The 24,671-nt window shown below is 37.6% G+C and overlaps 1 protein-coding gene across 1 annotated transcript in view; it reads left to right on the forward strand.

Moving 5' to 3' along the window:
* LOC124159790 (vacuolar protein sorting-associated protein 13) overlaps positions 1-24,671 on the forward strand; it is a 295,602-nt gene that overhangs the window by 112,936 nt on the left and 157,995 nt on the right. The window contains exons 23-28 of the mRNA XM_046535708.1: positions 3,475-3,628; positions 8,989-9,151; positions 14,019-14,161; positions 17,801-18,047; positions 18,513-18,766; positions 24,148-24,270. Coding sequence (XP_046391664.1) covers positions 3,475-3,628; positions 8,989-9,151; positions 14,019-14,161; positions 17,801-18,047; positions 18,513-18,766; positions 24,148-24,270 — 1,084 coding nt within the window. The remainder of the gene's footprint in view (positions 1-3,474; positions 3,629-8,988; positions 9,152-14,018; positions 14,162-17,800; positions 18,048-18,512; positions 18,767-24,147; positions 24,271-24,671) is intronic.

The raw sequence follows: 24,671 nt of genomic DNA on the forward strand, positions 1-24,671 counted from the left end.
TAGTTCCAGTGATGATATTGACTCCATAGAAATGGCCACCAATGAGGCCGCTCTACAGCTGAAAGGTTTATGGAATAAAATTTCAAAAAGGAATGTATTTTTTTTATTTTGTTGCTGTAAATGACCAACTTTATACATGTGAGCCTGAAAATGAGCAGTTGATGGTGGAAAGTGTCCGCCAAGCCAGCATAATCACTGGAGAGACTGAGAGCAGCAATTAGGGTAAAGCTGAAAATATTCAAGATCCAATTCTCAGCCAGAAAGAAGTATTGAATTCTTTGGACATAGTGCAGCATTACTGTGAGGGGTATGGACTAAGTGTGGCAACACTATCTCTTTGTCAAATAGAAAACTTAATATTGGCCAATTTGGGAAAGGAAATCTCCCCAAAACCAAAGTTACAGATTTTTTAAAACAGGAATATGTACAATTATTAAGCATTAAAACAATTCATTTTGTCCTTTTCTTTGGTTTACTTTTTCTTGTTTTTATGCTTTAAATTGGTTATCTCTAATCAGCAAAGTTTCTTTTCATTAACACATGCTTGTTGGAAACTAGACACTTTTATTTTAAAAATTTTTGCTTGCATAAATTTAAATTTCTTATTGGCAGAAGATCCAAGCTATGTGCACTTAATTTAATTTATTCTTTTGCACTAGCAATAGCCATGAAATTATTCTATATATTTTGGCTGAAATGAACAATCATTTTCAATTCTGTTTATCGATTCAATAATTTTTTTCCAAAGTTAGTTCTTCATGTCTAATGTGTTTTGATCATTTTACTTAAAAAAATCAAATTGGTTCTTGAAGTGGTTACATATCTTGTGTGCCTACCCACAAAAATTTTGCTAAAATTAGGCCTCCATAGCATTTGTATAGCCCATATGCTTCTCACTTCCGCTTGCCCCTAAAAAAACTCTGAACGTTCAAAATCCCACATCCCATTTCGTAACCTCAGCTCAGTTTTCCTTTTCCCAAAATGCATTTTGGAGTTTCCCATTAAGCCCACTTCTTTCCCCTCTTTGTGTTTCAACCCCTCTATTCAATGTTTTACTCCATTCGAATCTCGTGCCTTCTTCTTCTTCTCCTTCATGTCTTGAAATTGCCAATACAGGGGTTGCCGATGTGGCTTATTGACCGCTAGTTTTGGTGCTAATTATTATGGCTTATTAAATATGACTGGCACTTTGAGCAAAACTCCTCCTAGAGGGCCAGGATATTGAACTACCATGGTAGGAAGCTCAGAGTCACTGCATAGTAACTTTTTAATGTTGTACACATCAAAGTTAAATGATTATCTTGGGAATTCCCAAGAATCTAATCCTGGTAATTTCAATATTCATGTATGTATGTAATTGTTTATAAATTTTATACTTGACTTTAGCCTTGCAGATGTGTGTACTGCCAATAGTGAAATAAATTTATTTCGTCATTCAAAAACTGTTAGGGGCACTTTTCCCATAATCCAGTATCCCCCTCTCATCCTAGATCTTTGCTCTCATCAGTCCTCTGGCAATGCCTCTGATACTTTTCTCCTCCCTGATACCACCCAACTGGCCCCAGACACTCCGGACATGGTTCATGCAAGGCTCATGTTACAAATAAACGAAGCAGAAACATAGGCGGGCAAAGCAAAGCAGAAACAAAAGAGGGTGGAGCGAGCACTACTAGTTTCGTGTGCGAAACGTGCGTTTTATAAACCGTCAAATACGGTATATCAAATTAAGACTAAATCATATTATGCATTAGGATAAGTCAGCATCCCCCTTTAATGCTTGAACAAGGTTGGGAGGTAAGTCCTGCTCAAGCAGAAAGAAGTCCTCATCTCTACAATTGGTGGCATACCTGTGAAAATTTATGTGATACCATCTCTCAAGTACAGTGAAAATTTTGTCATGAGAATAGACAAATTTCATGAATATGTAACGAAAAGATTACTCTTTATCTGATTAATATCTTAACTGTGTGAAAGATAATTGGATTGGTATGTTCATTTGAGAATGTCTGGTAAAGAATTCTGTTGAAGTTGGTGGAGCTGACAGGCTCTGAATTGGAGAAAGATGGCAGTACTCTCAGTCGATTGGGATGTTAACTATTTTTCTAAATGCTTTCCTGCATTTTTTTCCTCCCCATGTGTGTGCTAGAATAATTGCTGCAATATTACTGCAGTACTAATAATAACTCTTTAGAGAGGTTAGGTCCATATTATGGCTGATACTGTTAAGGTAAGCAAATGCACTAATCAAGAGCTCAAAATTGATGGTGTGTAGATAAGAGCCCAAGGTGGTGGCTGAGGGGTGTAAGCAGTTGAGTCGGCCATCATTGTCCCATGTCATAATACAGTAGATTCCAGTTGATTGGGACATATCGGGACTTGTGCACTTTGCCCCGATTAAGCGACGGCCCCAATTAGGCGAATTATCCTGTTTATGGGCATAAGCAAACGTTGAAATGATAGAAAGAAGACTAAAGAATGTTAATAATGCAACATAAGTTTATTAAACTATTAATTTGATTAATAAATCAGCGAGTTTAGTTAATTTATTATCATTTTTAAGAATTCTAACATTTTTGTTAAAAATATTTATCACAGCCTCGGGTGACGATGAATGAATGTCTTTTACTAAGTCCTATTCTCTCTATAACAACAAGAGCTTTCAAAATAGGGCAAGAATAGGACCATTTGTGAAAAATAAGAGTAAATCAAAGGAGGTAAACATAAAAAATAGTATTCTGAAAAAAAAAAATTAATTTTGTCGCCAGTATAGATTCTATGTTGCCGACACATGGCCCAATAAAGCGGCATCCTGTCCCAATTAAGCGGAGAATACTCTGGGATATTCCTCTATTGTGTTCTTTTCTTCAAGATCTGCCCCAATTAAGCGGCTGCCCCAAGTAACCGGTGGACCCATTAAACGGAATCTACTGTATATGGGATTGAGAACTCTGGCAACTGCATGTGTCGTATTGTCAATTGCTATGCCTGTTGCAATTATATTGTCAATTACATAGTTGCAATTATATTGTCAATTAAAATTATCCTTGCCTTCCTATGCAATATTTTAATTTGGACATGAATCATCAGGAATACTTAAAAATACACTTTTTTCATTACCTCTCCAAAGGGGCACCCATCCCCTTATTCTTAACCCTTTTGTTTTTTTCTGGCTTTGGGCATTTTCCTTTCTGACATGGCAACATTATCCCCATCCTTCACTCAACTCTTCTGCCTGCCATGGGGCAGCTCTGGCAGGCTTGACTGTTGCACTCATGAATAAGGGTACTAGTATTTGCTAATCAGCAAATAGCACCACATTAATGATCAGAAATCCTGGCACAATCAACCTGACCGTGAATGCCTATAAGCCTATTTGGTTATCAGAAAAATTATTTCATTTGATAGAATAGCCATTCGTGATTTTGTTGGCACCTAGTATACTAACTTTTAATTTTGTTGTATGTTTATTCTCAGAGTTACGCTTGCTGAAGATGGGCCTGGTTTAAGTGAAGAGTGGATTCTTCTACATCCTATCAGTTTTGGATTTCGCGTACAAAGAAATCTCTCTTCTTCATGGTACAAAGGAGAACCAGAATTGGATATATCAGGACATTTAAAAACAATTGTGGTATGTTTTAATTTTCCCAAAAAATTATATAAATTCTGAAGTAATATCAATACTTGGTTTGCCCCAGACATAGTGCATCACGTATTATTTTGATGTGAGTATATATCACAGACTGGCATTAGCAATCTAAGTCTAGTTTTTTTAGTCAAGTCTAATTTTTCGAGCAATCTGCATATTAGCCACCTTCAGACTCTTTGTGAACCCATGCTGTGTGACCTCATTGAGGCTAAAATGGAGTGAGATCTCAATCAACAAGGCATAATAAACTTGGTTAAAACTTTTGCAGTCCATGGGTGTCCAGCGATATTCATTTAGGGTTAATTCCTACATCACATGTCACGAAAGCCAAAATTTTTTCCCCGGTGCTGGAAACCTCCTTAGGGCTAATGATCTGCTTTTATTGTGCATGTAGTTTATATAGCATCATGAGTAGTGGGGTTGAGAGCAGATGTGAGGCTTTCTGGAGGTTTCCTTCTTTTCTGGAGATTAGTAGTAGCTAGAATTAGCTAACTGTCTCTTATGAAATTGGTTACATGCTTCCTTATCTCCAAAGCCTCCCTAAATTATTAGGTTTTAAAACGTTTCTCATCGACTAGGATTTTTACGTTCGTCATGTTGACGTTGTGGCCCAAGGTGGTGTTTTGCAACGGCTGGTTTTTTAAAATGTCATGGTTCTGTCTGTGTCTCTGATCCAGATGGTTCTACCTGTTTCTTCCACTTGCACTTTGTCACAGGTGTGGCAGTGTAATTAATGAACTCCTTCCGTTTCAATTTTTTCTTTATCCTCAACCCTTATAATAAGTCTTGTATTCACCTCCGTGTGAATATCATTCTGAAGCCATACTTTCATGATACCGTATTTACCCATAGAAGCCACACACCTTTTTCTGGAAATGCTGGTGAAAAAAGGGGTGCATGGCTTACATATATCCTCAAAATATAAATGTAACCCACGTAACATTTTCCCTCAAATTCTTTTTGTTCATTTCTTCCAAGTTTAGCATTAGAACTAGGAAACCTTCGCAGGAATTACATTTCTAACATTACTTAACCTTATTAATCATGGTAACTTAATTTATCGATTTAACAATGAATCACAAGTTCCTATGTTAGACCGCATCAAAAAGTGCAAAGAAGTTTTTTTTTCCTCCCGAGCCAGTCCAAAAAGAGGGGGTGCACGGGATACACGAGGGCGCAGCTTACTCGAGTAAATACGGTATCTCGATATTTTGTTGTTGGCTCCCTTGATGTATGGCAGTTATGCTTCTTCTTGTCATTGACTTAATTATCCTCCATTTGCAATCTAATCTAACATCCTCTGAGGAACTGCAATTTTTAGGATATTGTCCTCTGTATTTCTCCTTTTCAGTAGCCATTCTCTATGAGGATTTCTGCTAATTTCCTTTATTTGTCATTCCTATGGTTCTCATCATTGAGCAAGATAGATCAGTGAATCATGATGGCTGTTACTGTATTTTGCTGTAGGTGTATTAGTAGGGCTGTGTAGTGGTAGGGTGACTGTATTTTCCTGTGTTTTGCTATAGGTGGTGGTGGTAGCTGGCTAGTAGGTAAGTGATAGTATTAGTAGGTTTTCTATGTATTGAATTTTCAAAGGATCCGTCTTCTTCTCCTTTGATGGGGATATCAAAGAACTGTAGCTTTGAAATGTTGGCTTTCTTAAAGTGTGGCACAGGCATTAACCCAAAAGGAATATTGCTGGACAATGCACAATAAAGTTTTAGGTATTACTTAAAAAGAAGATACTGGAAACTCTTCAAATGCTTCAGCAAGCTTTTGGGTATGATTGCCTCTCCTGATCTCAACTGAACTGTTGGCATATGTGATGTTCCTGGAGAGCCGAGAGGACATTACCAACGAAACTTGTAAAGAGAAGGGTCTAACGAGCAAATCAATGGTGAGGATTGTGCTCATTGTTTTTCCTTTGCCAAAGGGATTGTGTATCCTGAGTGGGGTTCCCCTGGGGAGACCAAAAAAGCTCAGTTTTACTAGTACTCATAAAAATTGACTGACAGAGTGGCCCATGTCCAACCAAAGATCTGGAATTTGTAGAAACTCCACTATGGCAATGCCCTGGCACACACTGCCTCCATTCTCACCTGCTACCTGAGCTGCCAACTCACTAAAAAGTTTCTGCAGCTGCCATACCATTGGAACTTATCCTCACCTAACATTTTTTCCCTATCTCAAAAGTGTGCTGAAAGGTGCAAATTGCAACACCAAGAACATTCCCTCTGACAAATTCCAGAGTGCTGGGTATGGAAGATCCATTGGCATAGATGTATCTATGTGGGAGGAGATCATTTTAAGAATTTTTGGTTTTCATATGAGTAGGATCAATGACTTTCAAATGCAAATGTGACTCACTATTTTTGGTACAAACCCTGTAAATATGGCTCTTGATCAAGGATTACCTGTAAGATAAGGTGAAAAAAGGAAGAATTTTAGCCAGTGAGTTTTAATATCCTTGAGATGATAAGAAAGCTTGAAACACCTTATGTACTGGAACCAAAAACTCAGTTGGGTATTCGGTCTTGAGAGTTATTGAGAGCTGAAGTAGTGGTATTATTACTAGCTTTCTAACTCATCACATGGCATTAAAAGATCAAATTTTATTTTTCTTCATTCATAGTTAAATAATATACACCCATGCCTCGTATAGCGCAATTTCGATTAGTGCAATTTCGATATAGGGCAAATTCGTTCCTCAGGGAAACATTGCAAACGCAGTGTAGCCTAATCAAAAAATTTAAATGCTCTCATAATAATATGTGAACTTGCGCTAAGTACACACGAAATTGTTATCATTTTATGCATATTAAAGGTATTGCTTGCCTCATATTTTCTTTTTTGTTTATATATTAATCGAAATCCATTGCTGTGCAATGGCCAAAAGCATTACTCGTCATTGGGTCCAGACAGCCGGCCTACCGAAGTAATTTATCTCTTCTCCTTAACAAAATGACAATAGTTAATTTAGATCATTAATTAAGCGTGGAGCTGGTGAAAATGAGTTTTACCAAGCAATACGGTTTGCCATCATCAGGTTATCGGGCAATTGACTTCCAGGTAGAGGGTCTATGCTGAAACCCTCAAGGTCATCAGGATTCACTGGGGAGAAATGGATTGGTGGCCGAGTTGCATATGAATAGCATCAACACATAAAAGGGTCCGCTATAGAGTCTCAAACACAATGGCTTCATTCCCTCCCAGCAGTTGTAGGCCCTCTGCGTCTCAGGAATATAGTGCAGCAGTTGCGCAGCAGTAGGTGATTTTGATAGATCTAATCTAGAAAAGACTAATTAGTGCACTTATGCAATCACCAGAGCATGTTTTAAGTCCAAAAAGGTCAATATAGAGAGAAGGAAGAGAAATGGTGGATCACTCATGGATGATTTGTTTGAGGAAGGTTAATACAAAGCCGTGGTGAACAATAGTCAAAAACCTGGTTGTTTAGCAAGAATTTTTTTGTCAGGGGATTAACAATTCTGTACATTCCCAAATAATCTTATTTATCCCACTTATTTCCTAAATGGCAAGATTTTCCCGCCGGCAGTCCAGCAGTTCATGGAGTGTAACAAGAATATTTAAACTCCTTAGGCAACACTTTAATACTTTTAGGTCAGCTTACCTGTGAAAGCAATTTGCAATATCATTAAGTGGCACCATTATTTGAATGTAAACACACTCCTTCAGATAATATTAGTCATTGGTTTCAGTATATTGGCGATATTTTGTCTTTAGTTGAGTAGAAAAAGACAGTTGGATAATTTCCTTTCCTTATTAAAGAACATACTCAAAAATATTAATTTCACTTTTGAAATTCAGGATAAGAAAGTTAATTTTTTTAGATTTGATGATACCCATAGTTGTAAACAAGCATGAATTGTCGATATTTAGAAAAGAAAATATACAGATTCAGTAATGCCTTCAGACTCTTATCTCTTTAAATAAACTTTCTTCCTTTAAATTCAATGCTCCATGGAATTGTGAACATCCCAATGTCATCAAATAATTTTAAAATTGGACTCTCTACCATTAATTATTAGCTATAATGGAAATGTGATCATATCATCACTAGATACTGCCGGCATTTCAAGTCAAAAAATAGTACCCCTAAGTATTGCTTTTAACTATGAGAATTTGCACTCAAAGTCTTTACTGTGGGGTGTATTTCTGTGGATCATCTTCCTCTCAGTCTTCTCTGTGGGCCAAGTTCATCATTCAACATCATGGTGTATTGCTACTATTCAGCATGCATGTTATCACTCTGCCTTATTGACAATTTAATGCTGTGAAGTGGCTCAAAGTTATGGAATTGCTTCAACTGCATCAATGTCAATCTATGGACGGAAGTGTATGAATTCCATTTATTACAAGCTTATAATAATAGGGTGGTTTCCTATTATTTTTTATTGCCTAAATCGAAAGATTATTACTCCTGGAGTACGTATTTCACGCTTTTAGATTTTTAAATGACGATATCTATTTTTCGCGATTAAATGAAAAGTGAAAAATTTCAAGCGCGCTAAAACGCGACGCGTAAGTAGGAATGATGGGAAAAAGTCCGTGCGACGCATTTCTGGCTCCCCCTCCCACCTTGTGAGGTGACCTTGATCGAGGCTCTGAGCACTGATAGGACGCAGGATGCTAGCGGGTAGCTGAGTACCTTGCTGGCTGGTAGCGCTTGGCTTAAAAAAGGTTTATTAATACCTTATCAAACGAAGAAAACTTTCCGACCTTAGCCAGTTTTAATAGGTGATTATTAAGACATGTTTCCCTGAGCTCTGTGCCTCATGCATGCATTGGTAACCTCAGACGATGTATAACTCCTATCCTCTCGTGTAGAAACTAGGTCCCTGTGACGTCACGTGGAGTGGCATCGCATGGGCGCCAATCTGGCCTTTTTCAAATGAGGATAAAATTTGACCCTTGCCATTCGTTTGAACCGGTATTTCAAAAACCAAATAATTTGTGTATTATGAATACACTAATGGTGGGTAAAGAATCGCAATCAATGCCTTTCGTTTTCTTTGATGAAGGAAACTACCCTATTGCAGAATCAAGTTATCTAGAAAACTCGAATTGCAGAATTTTTTACTGCTAAAGTTTTAACTTTGAATTTATTGCCCTTATCTTTATACAATCATAGGTGCATTTATTTTTTATATGAAGTGGTTTTTAGCTTGCTTTTAGTCATGATTTTTACATGGGGTCTTTTCCCCTTATTTTTGCGTTGCATTTTGCGAATGGAAGTAGTATCAGATTTTGATCAAAATTTGTGTTTAATAGAAAATAGGTATTGTAGAAATTTCATAACTCTTCATGCTTTATTCCTACAGATCACTTTATGTGAGGGTGATATGGCTACAATAAGAAGGATTTCAAGTGAAAATTTAACTGAAAAAGGTGCTGTGGATGGAAACAAGGAGACTGCTGCAGTTGAGCCGAGACCTTCTGAAGCTTCAGAAGTTACTGCCCCAGCACGACCAGAGAATTTGAAAGGTCAGAGAGTTTAAGCTAGATTATCACTTTAATTTTGTCTTTCATGGTTCTACAATATACATTTGAGGATAATTTCTCACATATAAAGAAAAATGACCATTTTTGTCATTACCATCTCTGATATGTATTTATAAAAGTATATTTTCGAGGGAATTGTTGGATGTGGAGACAAGCTACCCCTCTCATTGAATCAATATTTCAAAGCGAGATTTTCTCAGTGTGACCTGTAAGTGTTGGATGTCATGTCTGACTCGCAATGAACATGACTTACGAATGCCCTGATCTTACATTTTTGGTCATATCTTGTTTGTAAGTTGAGTATTTATGTGTCGATGCCATAGTAATTTGAATCATGTGAAATCATGATGGGTAACTTCTCCATATTTTTTAATGTGTTCTTTTATTTTCTACTTCAAAATTGTTGCTTTAATGGTACAATATGTTCACAGAATTCAGGATCTGAAATTTGCCTTTTTGTTCATTTTTACTGGCCAAAAGTCTTTGTATAAGCATCACTCTTTGTCCAGTATCAGATAGCTTTATAATGGCCGGTTTTGAAACCAAATCGATGGCCTCTCCTTTTTTTTACTACCACCTCAATTGCACCCATTATGTATTCTGTTGAAATAGCATTTGTCACGCCACTATTTTCACAAAGGCACAAAAGTCTCGTATGGTTGCAGTCACCTCTTGATAACCGAGCTGGGAATCAACATGAGAATTTAAAAGGTTTAAATATCAAAAAATGTAGTGGCATCACATTGCTTTGACACCATCATATACTGTGTGATGTTCAATTTTGTCAGGGTCAGTATTTGACTTAAAACTAAGTTTATTAATGCCAGTCTAACTCTCCTCTCCAAATAAAAAATGACAACTCAAAGTAAAGTCACACATTGCTGTACTATGCATGTGATTTTTGTGTCATTCCAAAAAGAAATTTTGGTGTAGTTCAAAACTTATTTTCATTATAAATTTTAGTCCAAACTTTGGATTATCATAGGTGGGGCTCTTGTCTTAAACTTCACAGAAGATGTAGGTTATTCAGAATACATTTTTGACTTGTGCGTGGAAGTATAGTTTTTGTTTTTTATTTGCTGCAGTTAGATTCTTCAGTATATAAACAAATTAATGTCCTCTTAGTTGTCAGGTTGAGACAGTTTTTATTGGTAAAAGCACCCTTTACTGGTGAAGTCTAAGCAAAGAGGTAAAGGCTTCACTCTCAGAAAGAGAAAGTGCTGTCCAAAGTAGTTGAAGGAGGTCAGAAAATTGATGTATTAAGTAAATTTTTAGTATTAAATGTTGATCATTAGCTGATGTACATAATAATAGATCTCGTCAATTTAAACATACAGTAGAAGATTGATGATCTGGAAATCTCAATATTGGAATGATTTAGGCATTGGAAGATCTTGCTGAGTTTTACAAAATTTTGATTTTTAAAAGTTGCTTTGCCAAAAATGCAGCCATCTAAGTGGTTTAATTGGCATCTCAGAGCCTTCTTCTTCAGAGCTTCAAGCTAATCTTGCGAGAGCTAGTCAACTAACTTGATGTTTTCTTCTTCAAAATATTTCATTAAGTGGCATTGGGATACTGTGATTTTGTGCCACAGAATTCTTGGAATCAATGTTCAATGACTATTCCTTTGATTATCAGGATCCGATAAGGAGAGGAATGGAAGTTGGTTGAAGTTTATATTGTGTGCGCTGCATGCCCAAAATCACTTAAAATTCATCCGAGAAGATCTGCAGTTTTATTAAAAACTAGCAGGCCACCTGGCATTTCTGGGGAAAATACCTAGTACCCAGAGAAGTGGGAAACTTGGAATTCATGGTTATGTAGCAGGATTTTTAGGCACGCTGAAAAGGGAAAACATATTTCTTTGCAATGGGCTCGAGATCAGCTTATATCCTGCTACACAACATTCATCGATATGCGTGTCTGTACGTGTACAGTCTAAAAATGCCTTGTGAACTCATACTCCAGCAAAAAGGTTTGCACCAATAGGCTCAGGATAAGAGTATTATTACGTATTTGAGTTACGGTATATGTCTGAATATAGTCCCCCCTTTTTTTTTCAAAAAATGCCTGTGGTAAAAGTAAAGGAGGGGATTATATTCAAACACATTTTTTTAACTTTTCCCGAAACTGAAGCCTCAAAATTAAGGGGGGGGACTACTATATTCGGAGAAATACGGTATAGTATGTCCCTTTGATCAAGTGAAGAGGTGCGCCTACCTGGCAGGATATTCAACCACAGAAGTTGTATGGCATGACATATCAAATTATAATGAGAAAATGATGCAAAAGACACGTAGGACACAACTGAAAGTTGCGTCACGATTTGGACTGCTTGTGGCATCGTATGCTCAGCAGTCTTTACCACTTTGTCTGGTATAGTCCTCAAATTTCCTCGGGGAGAATGATGCCTCGGTAACTTAACTGGCTAAAGCACTCTACCGGAAATTGGGGGATCCGGGTTCGAATCCAGGTCAAGGGGAATTATTTTTTTCTCTGTGGATTTTTGCACAATTTGTAGCACTACATGTGTCAGGAGCATGTGATGAATCTATGTGCGTTGCTCGGAAGGGTAGTACCTAGGGAAGTGAAACTTGGAATTCATAGTCATATAGAATTTTAGGGCTGTATTCTCAGTACCCTACATAAGTGGTGGGGGTGATTCCATCGCCAAGTTCACTGAGATGATGTAGATGATGGTGCAGCATCAATATTCCACTCTGGGTGTTTAATGAGACCTAACTACAAAAGATGTCCAGTAATTTTCGGGTGGATTGTTAGACCAACGGCTCAATGTAAATAAAAGAATAGACAATCTGTGTTGTCTGCCAGGTCGTGTTGGTGCATTAATTATCGCAACAAATACTCTCATATCGAGCCAGAAGTGGAACCATATTATATTTGATAGTCTTTAAATTACTTCAAAAGCTGTCCTTACAAGATAATAATAAGTAGGGGGCAAATATGATCATTGGCATTCAAATTTAAGTTGCAAAATCAAAGTTCCTCATTAGCTTTTACTCCCCAGGAGTGAGGTAGTTATTTTGCAGATAGCGGCATGAAAATACATTCTCAATCGTTTTCCATGTAAACAAGATAAGTATTGGTTTTTACAAGGCATACCAAGTGTCAAACATGATAGATGTTAGTATATATTTGCAAAATAAGGTGCATGTATACCACCATAATGACTTTGGCCTATTTCATTACTTATTTCACTTGATGTGTAAACTCAGGTCAGAGGCAGCTAATGTTATGACTTGCTTCTGTTCCGGAAGACGCCTCATCATTTGAAAAAGGGAGTTCCATCTGGTGGGTTCATCCTGAATGAGCATAGAATGAAAAGTGGTGAAGATAATTGAATGTTGGTGTATTGATGCATTCAGCCAGGGGCCCACGCATATGCCATTTTTTACTATATTTTAATGAAAATTTTGGTCTTTTATCAAATTTGAAGCATCATTGTGGAGGCATCGTTCGGCATAAAGAAACAAAACTGACATTAGTGGAAGCCTATATTCTTGCAATCTTCGAATTCGTGATGATCTTTCCGATGAGTGGAACTGTTTGGTAGCAGTAGCTCAATGCGTAATGGAAGGTACAATATCTTTTCACCACCTTAATCCACGACTTTGATGTAGTTCGTCAACTTGCCTGAAATGGCAGTGCATGCACTAAACGACTAGAGTCCTCAACATTGTTTCCGAGTCAACTACCAACGACGTGTGTGCAACAGTGTATGGTGTGAAATTCAAAGTATTCGAGGTATTCGGGATCATACTTGGAGTATAATTATTCGAGATATCAAATATTGAATGCTTTCAAGTATTTGAGGTATTCGAGTATTTTCGGATACTATTCGGGCATCTCTATTTTTTACCCATCCTAATGTCTTGTGTTTGGAACCTGGTATTTTAATAAGCATTTCAAAGGGAGGAGTGAAAGGCCACCTTGCATTACATCTTCGAGTAAGTCATTCCCACAGTCTAAAGGAGCTCTCTCCTTGTGAATCATGCAGTCTAGTTGAAGATTGTTTATGAATTTAATGCCAAGTAGTTTTCCAACATACTCGTGTTCTCCGCACTCATAAGATTAGCTGCCACTTATAATAATAAATTTAAGAGAACCTTATAATTCACAATCAGTTGTTATTGATGGTAACTTATTCAAAGTGAGATTATGTAGTTCCAATTGGAGGATTTAATTATTACCGATTAGTTTACGTTAGTAGTCGTGAGAATAACATGTAATTAGTGACAGGTGCACATTGAAAAATATGGATGGGGCAAAATATTGATATTGTTGTTGGATTGTGAACATTTTGTGCCATTTTCTTTCCATTCGCTGGTGATCTGATCAGGATACCTTCATGACTTATCTGCCTTCGTGATTTACGGACGAAGAACTTTTTCAAATGTATTGAATCTTTTATTATCACATCTTTAATCATAAATTTTATGAATTTTTAGTGGATTTTTCTCATTACTTGAACCATTAATTAATAATACATCATTTCCGCTGACACCAATGCCTGCACCCAGGTAACTGATCTATTCACTGGAAATATCGATAATCTGGAATGCGTCTTGTCCCAAACATTCCGGTTTTTTGATCTTCTACTGTATAGAAAAATAACCACCAATGTCACCAGAGAGTTATGTTCCACAAATTAGAAATTCCATTAAATATTTTATACAGTTCACCAGAGATCCACTTGAAGTCAATGCGGATTTCACATTGGTCCAGCCACTCAATATCCACCACCACCATATATCCACAAATCAACGTGAATTCCTCATTCATGCCACCACCCTTTTCTCACTGGGATGGTTTGATCTTTTTTTTTTAGGTATTACCTCTGCTGCTACAGATGTGTATACAGTAAGGATAATGGATGTATCTGCTTCTGCTCCTATTGCTCATGTGTCTATGAAATTCACATTTGTGATGGATGGCTTTAAAATTGATCTTCTCAGGGGGAAAAACAAAAAGGTAGGATATCTTAACTTTTTCCATCAGCATAGACATAATTTTAATTATATGTCCTTAGTCAATACACCATTATTTACATTAATCTCTCCAACATACTGATCTTGAGTTTCGCTTTAATGTAGTGTGGAAAGCTTTTCACAACTTTCAACTAATGCATTGGTATATTATATAAATGTATCCTCCTTGTGTTGTACTCATGTTCAAATTAATTCAGAGTGATATAATTGTGTACAGCAATGTCCAATGATTGTGTCGTCCTCCTTCAGCTTCACTCTGGATTACGTGGGAGAATCGTGACTGTCGTGCTCAGACATACTTTCTTCCTCTTGAATTCATTCCCTTTCTGCCTGTATTCATTCTTCCTCCTGAGATGTGCACATACTGTGTCTCCTCCTCCTCCACACAAGTCCATTCACACTCACCGACACACACATGGCCAAATGTAATGCAAGACAAATGAATGAAGCTTTCCTTCCCTCAAAAACATCCCATTTTATAGATGGCAGTTGATGATAGCAAAGACCTCATTCAACATGACAGACCATCTTCTCTTCAATTTAATTCCAAGATTCCTCTCCAAAAGTGTTGTAGACAGTGGACACGCATTAGTAGAATGGGATGTATCTTTCATGGAATTTCAACCAGGTGAGGTAGTCCTTGATCGGCATTTCTAGGCCAGTCATTTTTTGTCATCGGAGTAGAAAATCTTTCCCTTGAGTTACCAGTTTTAGGCAGATTAGTAAAAAAAGGTTAGATTCTGTAATCTGTATTTGTACTTACCTTCGTGATACTTAATAATTTTAAGTTCCCCGTTTACTGCCTGCATGATTTTGCCATTGATGAAAAAAAACCACCAATAACTCTATGGAAAAAAGCTTTTTAAGCTTGGAGGCAGAGCATTATAAACCTTGGCAGCCATGTGGAAAGGGCTGTAATTATACATTGCTGTAGAGTGGCAGTACATAAATATGTACATCCCACTGTGGCGGGTGGTACGTCTATGCACTTGAGCATTAGTAGTAAGGTCTTTTAAATTATCTTTGATATACAGTAAAACCTCTATGTAGTGAACCTCTTTACATCATAAACCTCCATACTTTATACCACTTTTACGGTCCCGTCAAATTTACATGTAAATTTATAGGCAAACCTCTTTGTAGTGAACCTCTTTATCTCATAAAACTTCCACTTATCATACCAAGGAGATACCCCCGAGACAGCCTAACTACCTCTTCAAATCGTACCGAGAAAACTAGAGACCATTAATGCAGCCGCGATTAAGTACATGGGATGACATTTTCAGCAATAAATATTTCACCCATATTTTTTTTCTTATACACCTTTATTATGTTGTAATTTTCATGTCAATCATTAGTTGCGGCCATTTTGATCCATAAGAGAGCATACCTAACAGTAAATAAGAAAAAAGTATCCAACTATCCTAATCATTTTAAGTGACTGTTGAATTAAGAGAGATCACATCGTTTTGTCTTGAATCACGGCAAAAATCATGCGATAGCGCTTGCTTTCTGTAATTATTAAATGATAAATACATGTTCACTAATGCATGCATGTTTGTTTAAACACATTAATATAATGGTTTAAAAGACAGTAGTGCCTTCATTTTCGAAGGATATGAAAAGATGGTGCCTATCACTGAAACATCTCTATGGTGAACCTCCATACATCAAATTGCCCAAATTTTGGTCCCCTCCATTACGATGTAAAGAGGTTTTACTGTACATACTGTGGCATCCCACCCCCGACTCGCCCGGATACCACAATAGAACCGGGGGGAGACGTCGCACAAAAATAAAGAAAATACAAATCCGCGAAGATCCCTCCCGCATGGGACCTACGGGACAAAACTATGCCACTCACTTCTCGTAATTCACATAAAATAAAAAAAATATTCCCCTTCTGTGAAGATGATTGCGGGTGGGGGGTTCCCGATTCAAACTGATGGGTGACGTTCGGGCGCTGATGCACTCGTCCAACACGCATTTACGGGAAGGAAATCAGACGGGGCGAAAGGAAGGATGAAGGATATTTTCAATGGGGTGACCCGTGGATGAATCAGAACAAAAAACACTCTCTCAAAAACACTTTCAATTAAACAAAATATAATTCTCACAAATAAGGTTGCATATGACAAAAAAAAAACAAAAGGAACCCTCTTATACTCTAATGAAATATGAATTGGTGAAAGCCACTTATGAAACATCGATGATAAATAAAAATAAAAAAACAATATAACTTGATTTCTAGATGAAAATCAATATAGAAAATGATGATAACAAAATAAAGTTCGGTGGTGAACACGTAAATATGATACAAATTCAATGATTTCTTGACTGGGGAGGTAAATGATAGTCCATCCCGTCGAATGTAAATTTGGGGTGCGAACGTTAATTGTACTTGGTGACTGATTTCACTTTCACTAATGTAACGGGTGCGTTCCGTGACTGTTTGTCTTAACTTGGCTTGGCAGGAGACACAAGGGGGCTTTGGGGGGGGGGGGGGAATAGCTGCAATCTTACTTTATCGTAGTCCGAGTCTCGACCAGGTTGGATCCAACACTCTCTCGTTCCATTTACTGCACTCCTTTCTCCCTTGTTGGAGGAAGCTGCATCCGGAACGGAGATAATGCGTCCTCTTCAGCTGGTCCTTTGCTCCTTCGGACGGGGGGGGGATTCTTCTTCCAGATCAATCAATCTTTCTGGAACACTTGGGCCCCTTGTCTCCTCCTGCCGTGCTTCGCACTGATTTTGGGCATAGGCTCCGCCCGACAGTCACTTAGGAATTCTTCTCGGTTCTCCTACGCGCACCACCTTTTATCATACCTCAACTAGGGGTGGGGGTACTGCACAATGAAGGGAGGGAGGAGTAATACGCCACTCACTCAGGGAAAACCCGAGCTCCCCTCCTCCCACACACACACACTCACACACAACCATACAAAAATCGGCGAAAACACATTCATCCCCTCTTACTCATCCACGCCTTCCTCCACGGGCCATGGTCTGGGGGTGGGGTTTTGGGAAAGGTCGTGGAATGAGCGGGTAAACTGGTAGGGAAGAAAATGCGCCTAGTAGAAATGCACTGTAATGGGGCTTGAACCATTACAATACATACTCAAGTGCAATATGTATCTACTCAGAAGGTAATGCTAGGATTATTAATTCTTTAAAATAGGGTTGGCATGATTGCCAAGGGGGTATCTTGGCTATTTTAGAAACCTCGTACTATTTACCCTCTCTATGGACTGCCTGTTTAGGAATACCTCTAACTGGGGCAATTCCCTCTTTTTTAATTAAATTTTAAATTGAATTTAGGTGGTTTTCTTAACATTAACAGTGTCTATTAAGGCTAAACCACTTTTCTAGGAGTGATAATGAACTCTCTAGCTTGGATTGCAGCTGCTGTGTATCCCTGCAGCACATTTCTTAAGATGTATCATCAGCATATAATTCAATATCATTGTTTTTAAAAAAACCTCGGCAAATCATTGATACAAAGTAAGAATTAGAGCATTGCATTTGTTAAACCTTTAATGTAAGTCTATGAATTGTATTGTGGTGTTTATGGCAATGAAGGATATAATGTTTTTTTTAATGGTATTTAATTTTTCCATTATAGGAAGGCGTAGATAATGGTCTCGCTACGTTAGAGCTTGGTGTTATGTCTCTTCGTGGCTGCCTATTTTCTGACTCTTCAGCATCCCTCTCCTTGAGGCTTATGCACTGTATGATGGAAGATTCTCGCCGAGAGAGAGGTGCTATAGTGAGACTATTATCTGCTGGGGCTTCTTTCCAGCGAGCTGCCGATAAAGGACCCAAAGGTGTAATTGATATAACAGTTCGCAAGCAAAGTGATGATATGTTTGGTACGTAATTCTCCTTGCTATTTGATAATAAATTATAGGGCCAGAGCCAGAAACACATTTTTATAGTGGGACCATTTAAAACTATCTCTCTCACACGTTTTGGGAGATGTTTTAACCCTCCCACTCATTAAGGCCTCGTTCATAAGTATAAATGTTATTCTTTCAATTAGGGAATATGACTTTAATCCATCTGTTGCTAGCTTCCATGATTGATTTGCTTCAAAATCCCTGTCAATGAAATGGCCAGAAATAGATATGGATTGAAATGCAGTGTATGCTTGTTATAGAAGTTGTGTACTTATGTCCTCCTGTCATAAAGCTGTAAAAATGTAACATGTGGGTGTTTGTTGTTTTTGGTTTGTCTTATAATGTTGATCATTTTGTTAATAATGTGAAAAGCACGGGGCTTATAGTCGGTTCTGTGTTTTATAACTGTACAAATCATCTCTTTTGATACTATTTCAGCTGATGTTCGCATCTTTGGTTTTGAAATGGTTGTCTGCCTAGCGTACCTGGTAGAGGTTGGTGCCTTTTTTTCTGGCTCAGAACAAAAGCAAGAAGAAATACATGGGCCAGAAGTGAGGAGTTATTCTGTGTCACCTCCTAAAGTGGAAGAACCTAGCAGTGGATCAATTCATGTTAACCTAAAAGTTGAAATGCTTGATATTGTACTGGTTGCAGACACGAGTAATATTGACACTGAAGCTTTAATACTCGAGGTAAGATATTTTGCTACGATTTACCGTATTTTCTTAATACCGTATTATTCAGTAGTCCACACGACAGTGCGGTACCACAATAACTGAAAATGTGGTTTCTTTTAGTTCTAACCTTTACCATTTTCAAGTTTAGGCCAAGTTGGAGTTGGGCATCAAAGGTTATGTTTTTGTTTTCTAGCAGTCTTCAGTTGATTTTCCTGCAGTCGCCTTGTATGTATCATTTTTTTGGTAGGTGATGGACTGAAATGCCTTGCTGCTGCTCTGTTTTCTTGCACTTTGGCATAGTTTAAACTCCTAGTTTATACTGAATTGTATAGCTTAATCTCTTGTTTCCTGTAATCATATTTTCCAGGGTATTTTTTTAAACAAATAATTTTAAGCACCGATACCGAAATGTATGTAGGCTGTGTGTTGGGCGTCATACGTTGAACGAGTAGTAAAATGTTGTACTATATCCTACTCCCCACTTCTCCGCACTGAGGGCGGAGTGAGCGCTACTAGTTTCATTTATTTTTTGATGGGAATGGTGCATCGTTGGAAGGAAAACATCCCTTTTCTCTCTTTTGAGCTATATTTTTGCTGGCAAAAATTTAGTTAAACCTGATAAAGTAATTATGGCAGTTGTAGGAAAAGTTATGTGTCGATACCTTTATCTAGGCTAAAAATAGCATTCACTATTGAAAATTAATCTGTGTCCTTCACATATAAGATGCATGTAACTTTTTTGAGACCAAATTTAGGAAAAAAGTGTGTCTTATATGCCATCAAATACGGTACTCCATTTTTTGTATTTGCTACTCATTTTGTCTCTGTATAGAAATGCTCTTTTAGTGTAAAGAACTTTTTTTGCCATCCATGAATCTATATGAGGTACAATTAAAGCCATTGGCCATCTCACACAATCAGTATGGCTATGACTGGTGCATATTGATTACTACCTTGAAATTATGGTGTACATTTCTTTGTTTACTTGTTATGCACTATTTTAGCATTGTAAATGTCACAACAGAAATTCTAATGAGGTCTTTTAGCGGAAAGCGTATGAGGCAGATGAGTCAAATACATGTGTATGTATTTGCTATTTATTTAAAAATGTCATACGAACAGGGTAGCAGATGTTAGGAATGGAAAGTTGCTTATTTTTTTGAAAAATCAGGTGGTATGATCTGTTTCTCGCTGATGGTGGATACAATCCATGATGCTATGTGTGTTATGTTGCTACTATTCAAAGACATCGACTCACAAGCCACGTGATTTTTCGTCTTGTAATTTTTTGCTTTCCCTCTTCTGATCGCAACACCAGACACTTTCTGTATTAAATTTGATCTAATGGTTTTGGGTCACTTTTAAAGCAAGAGGAACTACCTTATCTTTCACTCCACGAAATTGACTTCAATGATAACGTTGCAACTGATGACATGCGTTATTCTCCAAGGCTATTCATGTTGACTACCGTTCTGTTAAAAATAAAAGCTTTCTGCTTTGCAGAGTTAAGATGATCAATGGAGATAAGTGAAATTTGCGAGATGCAATATCACGTAATAATGTGAAATAACACAAAATAATGCGAAATCGGTAAATAAAAATGAAATTTCGCCCTTATTGTGAATTTTCAGTAAATTAGCGAAAGAATCACACTCTATTGAATCATAATCTATTAAAGCCTAAGCCTTCATTGTTTAAAGCTGCTGACATTCATTCGATCTCTCTCATTACAATTCCGAGGTCAATTGGCTTGTTTTGTCTTGCGTGTATCGCATTCGCGTGATTTTGAGCACTGTAGTGATGTATCTGCCGGAATTTGACATTAAATTTATCACAGCCTCTCTCTTCAATTCACATTTAGAAAAAACCTCCGAAATATCTTTAAAGATGCGCTTTCTCTCTTGAAGAATTAGATATTCTGAATCAATAAAGTGCTGAAAGAAATTTTGCCGTGGCTTGAAATTTAGAGCGGAGATATAAGCTCACAGGCCCGACACGTGTCAAAGCCGAGCAGTAATTCCGGTGACTCACTGCGACACAGTGGACAGCGTTATTGGATAACTTGGTGCAGGAAAACCTTAAGTGTGGGCCTATCTTAACAAATTTTGTAGACTTGAACACGGCCACTGGCTGGGGACAGAAGGCCGCTTTCAGACGGCTAATTGCCAGCCGCCGTTTACGGCACGGCACACGGCGTGGCAGAGCAAGTGGTCTCGTCTGAAAGTGGCCTCAATGTAGCCTGCTGCCTGTATTTCATGCCGTAGACAGAGCACCATCGGGCCAGATTGAAATGGGCGCCATGAAGACCACGGCGGCCGTCAACGGCGCTGTGCTGTCAACTGGGCGATTTGATTTGTTTAAAGACATTCATAGACACTAGGGATGGTCGGATCGGGTACTACGGATCCAAATATCTGCGGATATTGCCCTTCATCGGATACATTGGATCCAAAGTTTTGGAAGACATCGGATCTGGATCCGAAATTTAAAATTATAGCTTCAATGAATGCAACGCCCCATGAGGGTGGAAAGAGTTCCGATTCTCTCTTCGAATGTGCCTTCGCATGCGATTCTTGTCCTAAGCCACTGGTCAGCGGTTTATCCGAAGATTTTTCCTATTTTCATTTCCAAACCCAAGCGTAACAGTTTAGGTCCTGAGCATGCAAAGATGTTTAAAAAAAAAACAACTTGAAAGCCTATAAAAATGATTTTTAATTTATAAATACATTGAAATGTGTATGAAAATCTAAAAAGCATTCCTTCGATTGTACGTATCCAGAATGAACTTGAATAATTACTTCGTTTAACAGCAGGAGTTTGAAAATGCATTTGGATAAGAAAATATCCAATCCGAAAGATCCGGCTCCAAAAATCAAGGATCCGATCCGAATCCGGATCCGAAAAAAATCCTGGATCCATCCATCCCTAATAGACACGTATGGTTATTTGAAAGCATGAAGCGCTAGCAGTTGGGGAAAGGGAAGGAAGGAACGGAAAGGATAGGAGGAGAGGGGGTTCTCCTTAAAAGTGGACGGATCGTCTGATATTAGGCTCTCCACTGAGCTTCAATGCAAATAAATCATTTCGACAATTCTAATATCTAATTCTTCAGGTGAAAAAGAGTCTCATGCTAGACGCTTCAAGATCGATAAATGGCAAATAATTTTTCAAGTTTCTTTGAATGCGATTATGTTTTGCTATGTGCACTTCTTTCCCTGCCTTTCCAGACCGATTGGCAACAGCTGTAATCAAAGCTAAGTGATTTTGTTGTATCTAACTGCTGTCCTACCTTCCCTGAACACCTGGGTAGGGGTATCGAAAGGCAACCCACGACATGAAACATTGCAGCCAGTTTGTAAGTTATACAGTACTATGTTATACCGTAGCGTAGTATATGAGTGATTGTGTTTTGCAGTTGGACGGTATTTTTATTGTGTTTCCAGCTTTAAATATCGAATGAAGGAAAGGAATTTTAAAATGCCAAAAGCTAGTCATACCACTCATACCAGGGCAAGTGCATTCAGCTCAGAAGGATTTTATGTGAAAGAAGAGTATTACTGTGCAAAGTTTGCGGTAAAATATTTGAATTTGAAAGATGTGACATGTTGTTAAACCACATCAGTAGCGATGCACATAAACGTGCGAAAGAAAAGGGTCCTGTAAAACGACAGCTATCGTTTGAACACACAGTCACTCAGTCAAAGAAAGCGAAGGAGGAGCTTATTGTTGCTACTACTGAAGCAATTTTAAAGGCTTCATTTAGTGTAGAGAAACATGACAATCCAAATATTCTGGAATGGCTGTCGAAGTATACACATACAAGGTAGTGGGGATTTGCCGTTTGCAGTTCGTATTCGCCAAGACTACATACTTGATCCATTCATATACCTTGAAGCAATATAACTTGAACCATTTCCTTCATATAGTTTTATCAGAAATTTTGTGAAGTCTAAATTGTGTTAAATGTTACGTAAAATGCTTAATAAAAGTATAAGTATTCATGAAACATGTACCATAATATAATAAAACACCTATAAGCGTGGAAAAATTGTAGCATTATAATAACACCGCCAAGATTTTCTATTACACCGAAATCACATAGTTTTAAAATGAATTTTATCAAAAAATAAAACCACTTTCACGGACCTCTATTGATAACTTAATTAGCCTTAAGTCTGTGAAGAAATATTTTTTGAGCTAAATTTGTGAATAAATAATGACAGATAACTTTTTAATGCGTTAAACAAAGTTTCTGACTGGTACAACACCTGGAAACTTCTATTGAACCTTAGTAAATGCAATATTATTTTTTTATTTCTCTAAAAAAATCCATTACTAACTTCAGCAACAGAACAAATTCCCTTTTTCTCAATTGAGTCATTACCATCAAAGGCCTAGGCATTTTGACAGATCACAAGCTAAATTACTGTGAACACATACTAAAATTAAAAATAAAGCTGTCTTGCCTTGGCCTCCTCTACTACTTCTCAGAAATTGCAGACCTGCTTACATTGCCCTCCTATTTTTTATTTTTTCAATAATGTTTCTTGTATTGCTCCAACATTTGGACCATCACAGCTCCATCTAATACTGTATTTATCTGAATATAGCCTAGAATATATAAATGAGGTACTTCATCCATGATATAAACACAAATCCTTGAAAATGACACTTAAGTGTTGAAACCATGGTCGGTCGTTGAGTGTAAAATTAAATAGTGTGGAAATTACCATTTGTGTTTTTATCATGGATATAGCAATATTCCAAAAAATCAAGCCTGAAACGATTTTATATGGAGGTACTTCATGTTTTGAGACTGGAGAAGTACCTAAGTTTCATAACCTAGGTCGCTGTGCAAATGAAAAGTGTCGTAAATGAGGTTGGAAATTGATGAGTTCATATGGGATTATTCATGGAACCAAAAAAAGTTGGTGTTTGAGTGAGGTCGTAGCATAACTGAGGGTCTTATGTCTGAGGTTTTACTATGCAATAAAATAAACATTTCCTAATCACTCATAGTACATCATTAAAATTGGGTATCATTATGCCCTAAATCTAAATAAAATATGCTTCAATACTGGGATTTTAATACTCAGGTAAGAGGTTAACTTTCTATATTCTGACATTGCAACCTTAAATGTGGAAGGAAGTCAGGTGTACAAATCTACTAGAATTAATAGTATCAGTTTTGAATTCTTGAAAAGTGCTTGAGGATATACAGTATTTTTTTAATAATGTGTTTGCTGAGTTGTAATTTTATGGTAGTATTGTTGTTTGAGATATTTCTGATGGTATATGAGGTTTACATATTTGTGGAAATGTCATTTTCGGTAGTATTTCATGGAAATATTTGGCATTGCACCATTAATTTTCTTTTTCTCTTTTTTATTTTTCAGTGTGAGAGTGAGGTAAAATATAGAGCCAAGGATGATCATTGGACTATTAGTGGATCTGTACAAGGTCTTAAGCTGCTATCTTGTCAGTACAACCCAAATTATGGGGGAAAATCATGTGTTGAGGTATTATTTGTTGTGATAATCATAGTACATATCATTTAATGCTTGAATTGAAAATCCTGTTTTCAAAAATTTGTACCTATTGTGCCGGTCCCGTCTCCCTGGTATGGTTTTGCCCAAACTCCCCCCCTCCCTTCCTCCGAAGACGTTAGGACGAGTGAATTTTGCAATCGAGACGACACGTACGTATTTGTTTTTCCCCGAGTCGGAGGAGTCACTGCCTTCATCTACCACTCCCCTCCTCCGATCCAGGGGTAGGGAACACTGATTTCTGGCGCCCAGCGCCGTTGGATTTGCACTTAAGCTAGTAAAATTGGTGGGGGGCAGAGGAATCGCTGCGTACTGTGACCAAACTCCCCCCTTAAATAATAAGATTCTGGTTCTTTTCCTTTTACCATAAATCA

The sequence above is a fragment of the Ischnura elegans genome, chromosome 1 (genome assembly GCF_921293095.1).
Source record: "Ischnura elegans chromosome 1, ioIscEleg1.1, whole genome shotgun sequence".
NCBI classification, from domain to species: Eukaryota; Metazoa; Arthropoda; class Insecta; order Odonata; family Coenagrionidae; genus Ischnura; species Ischnura elegans.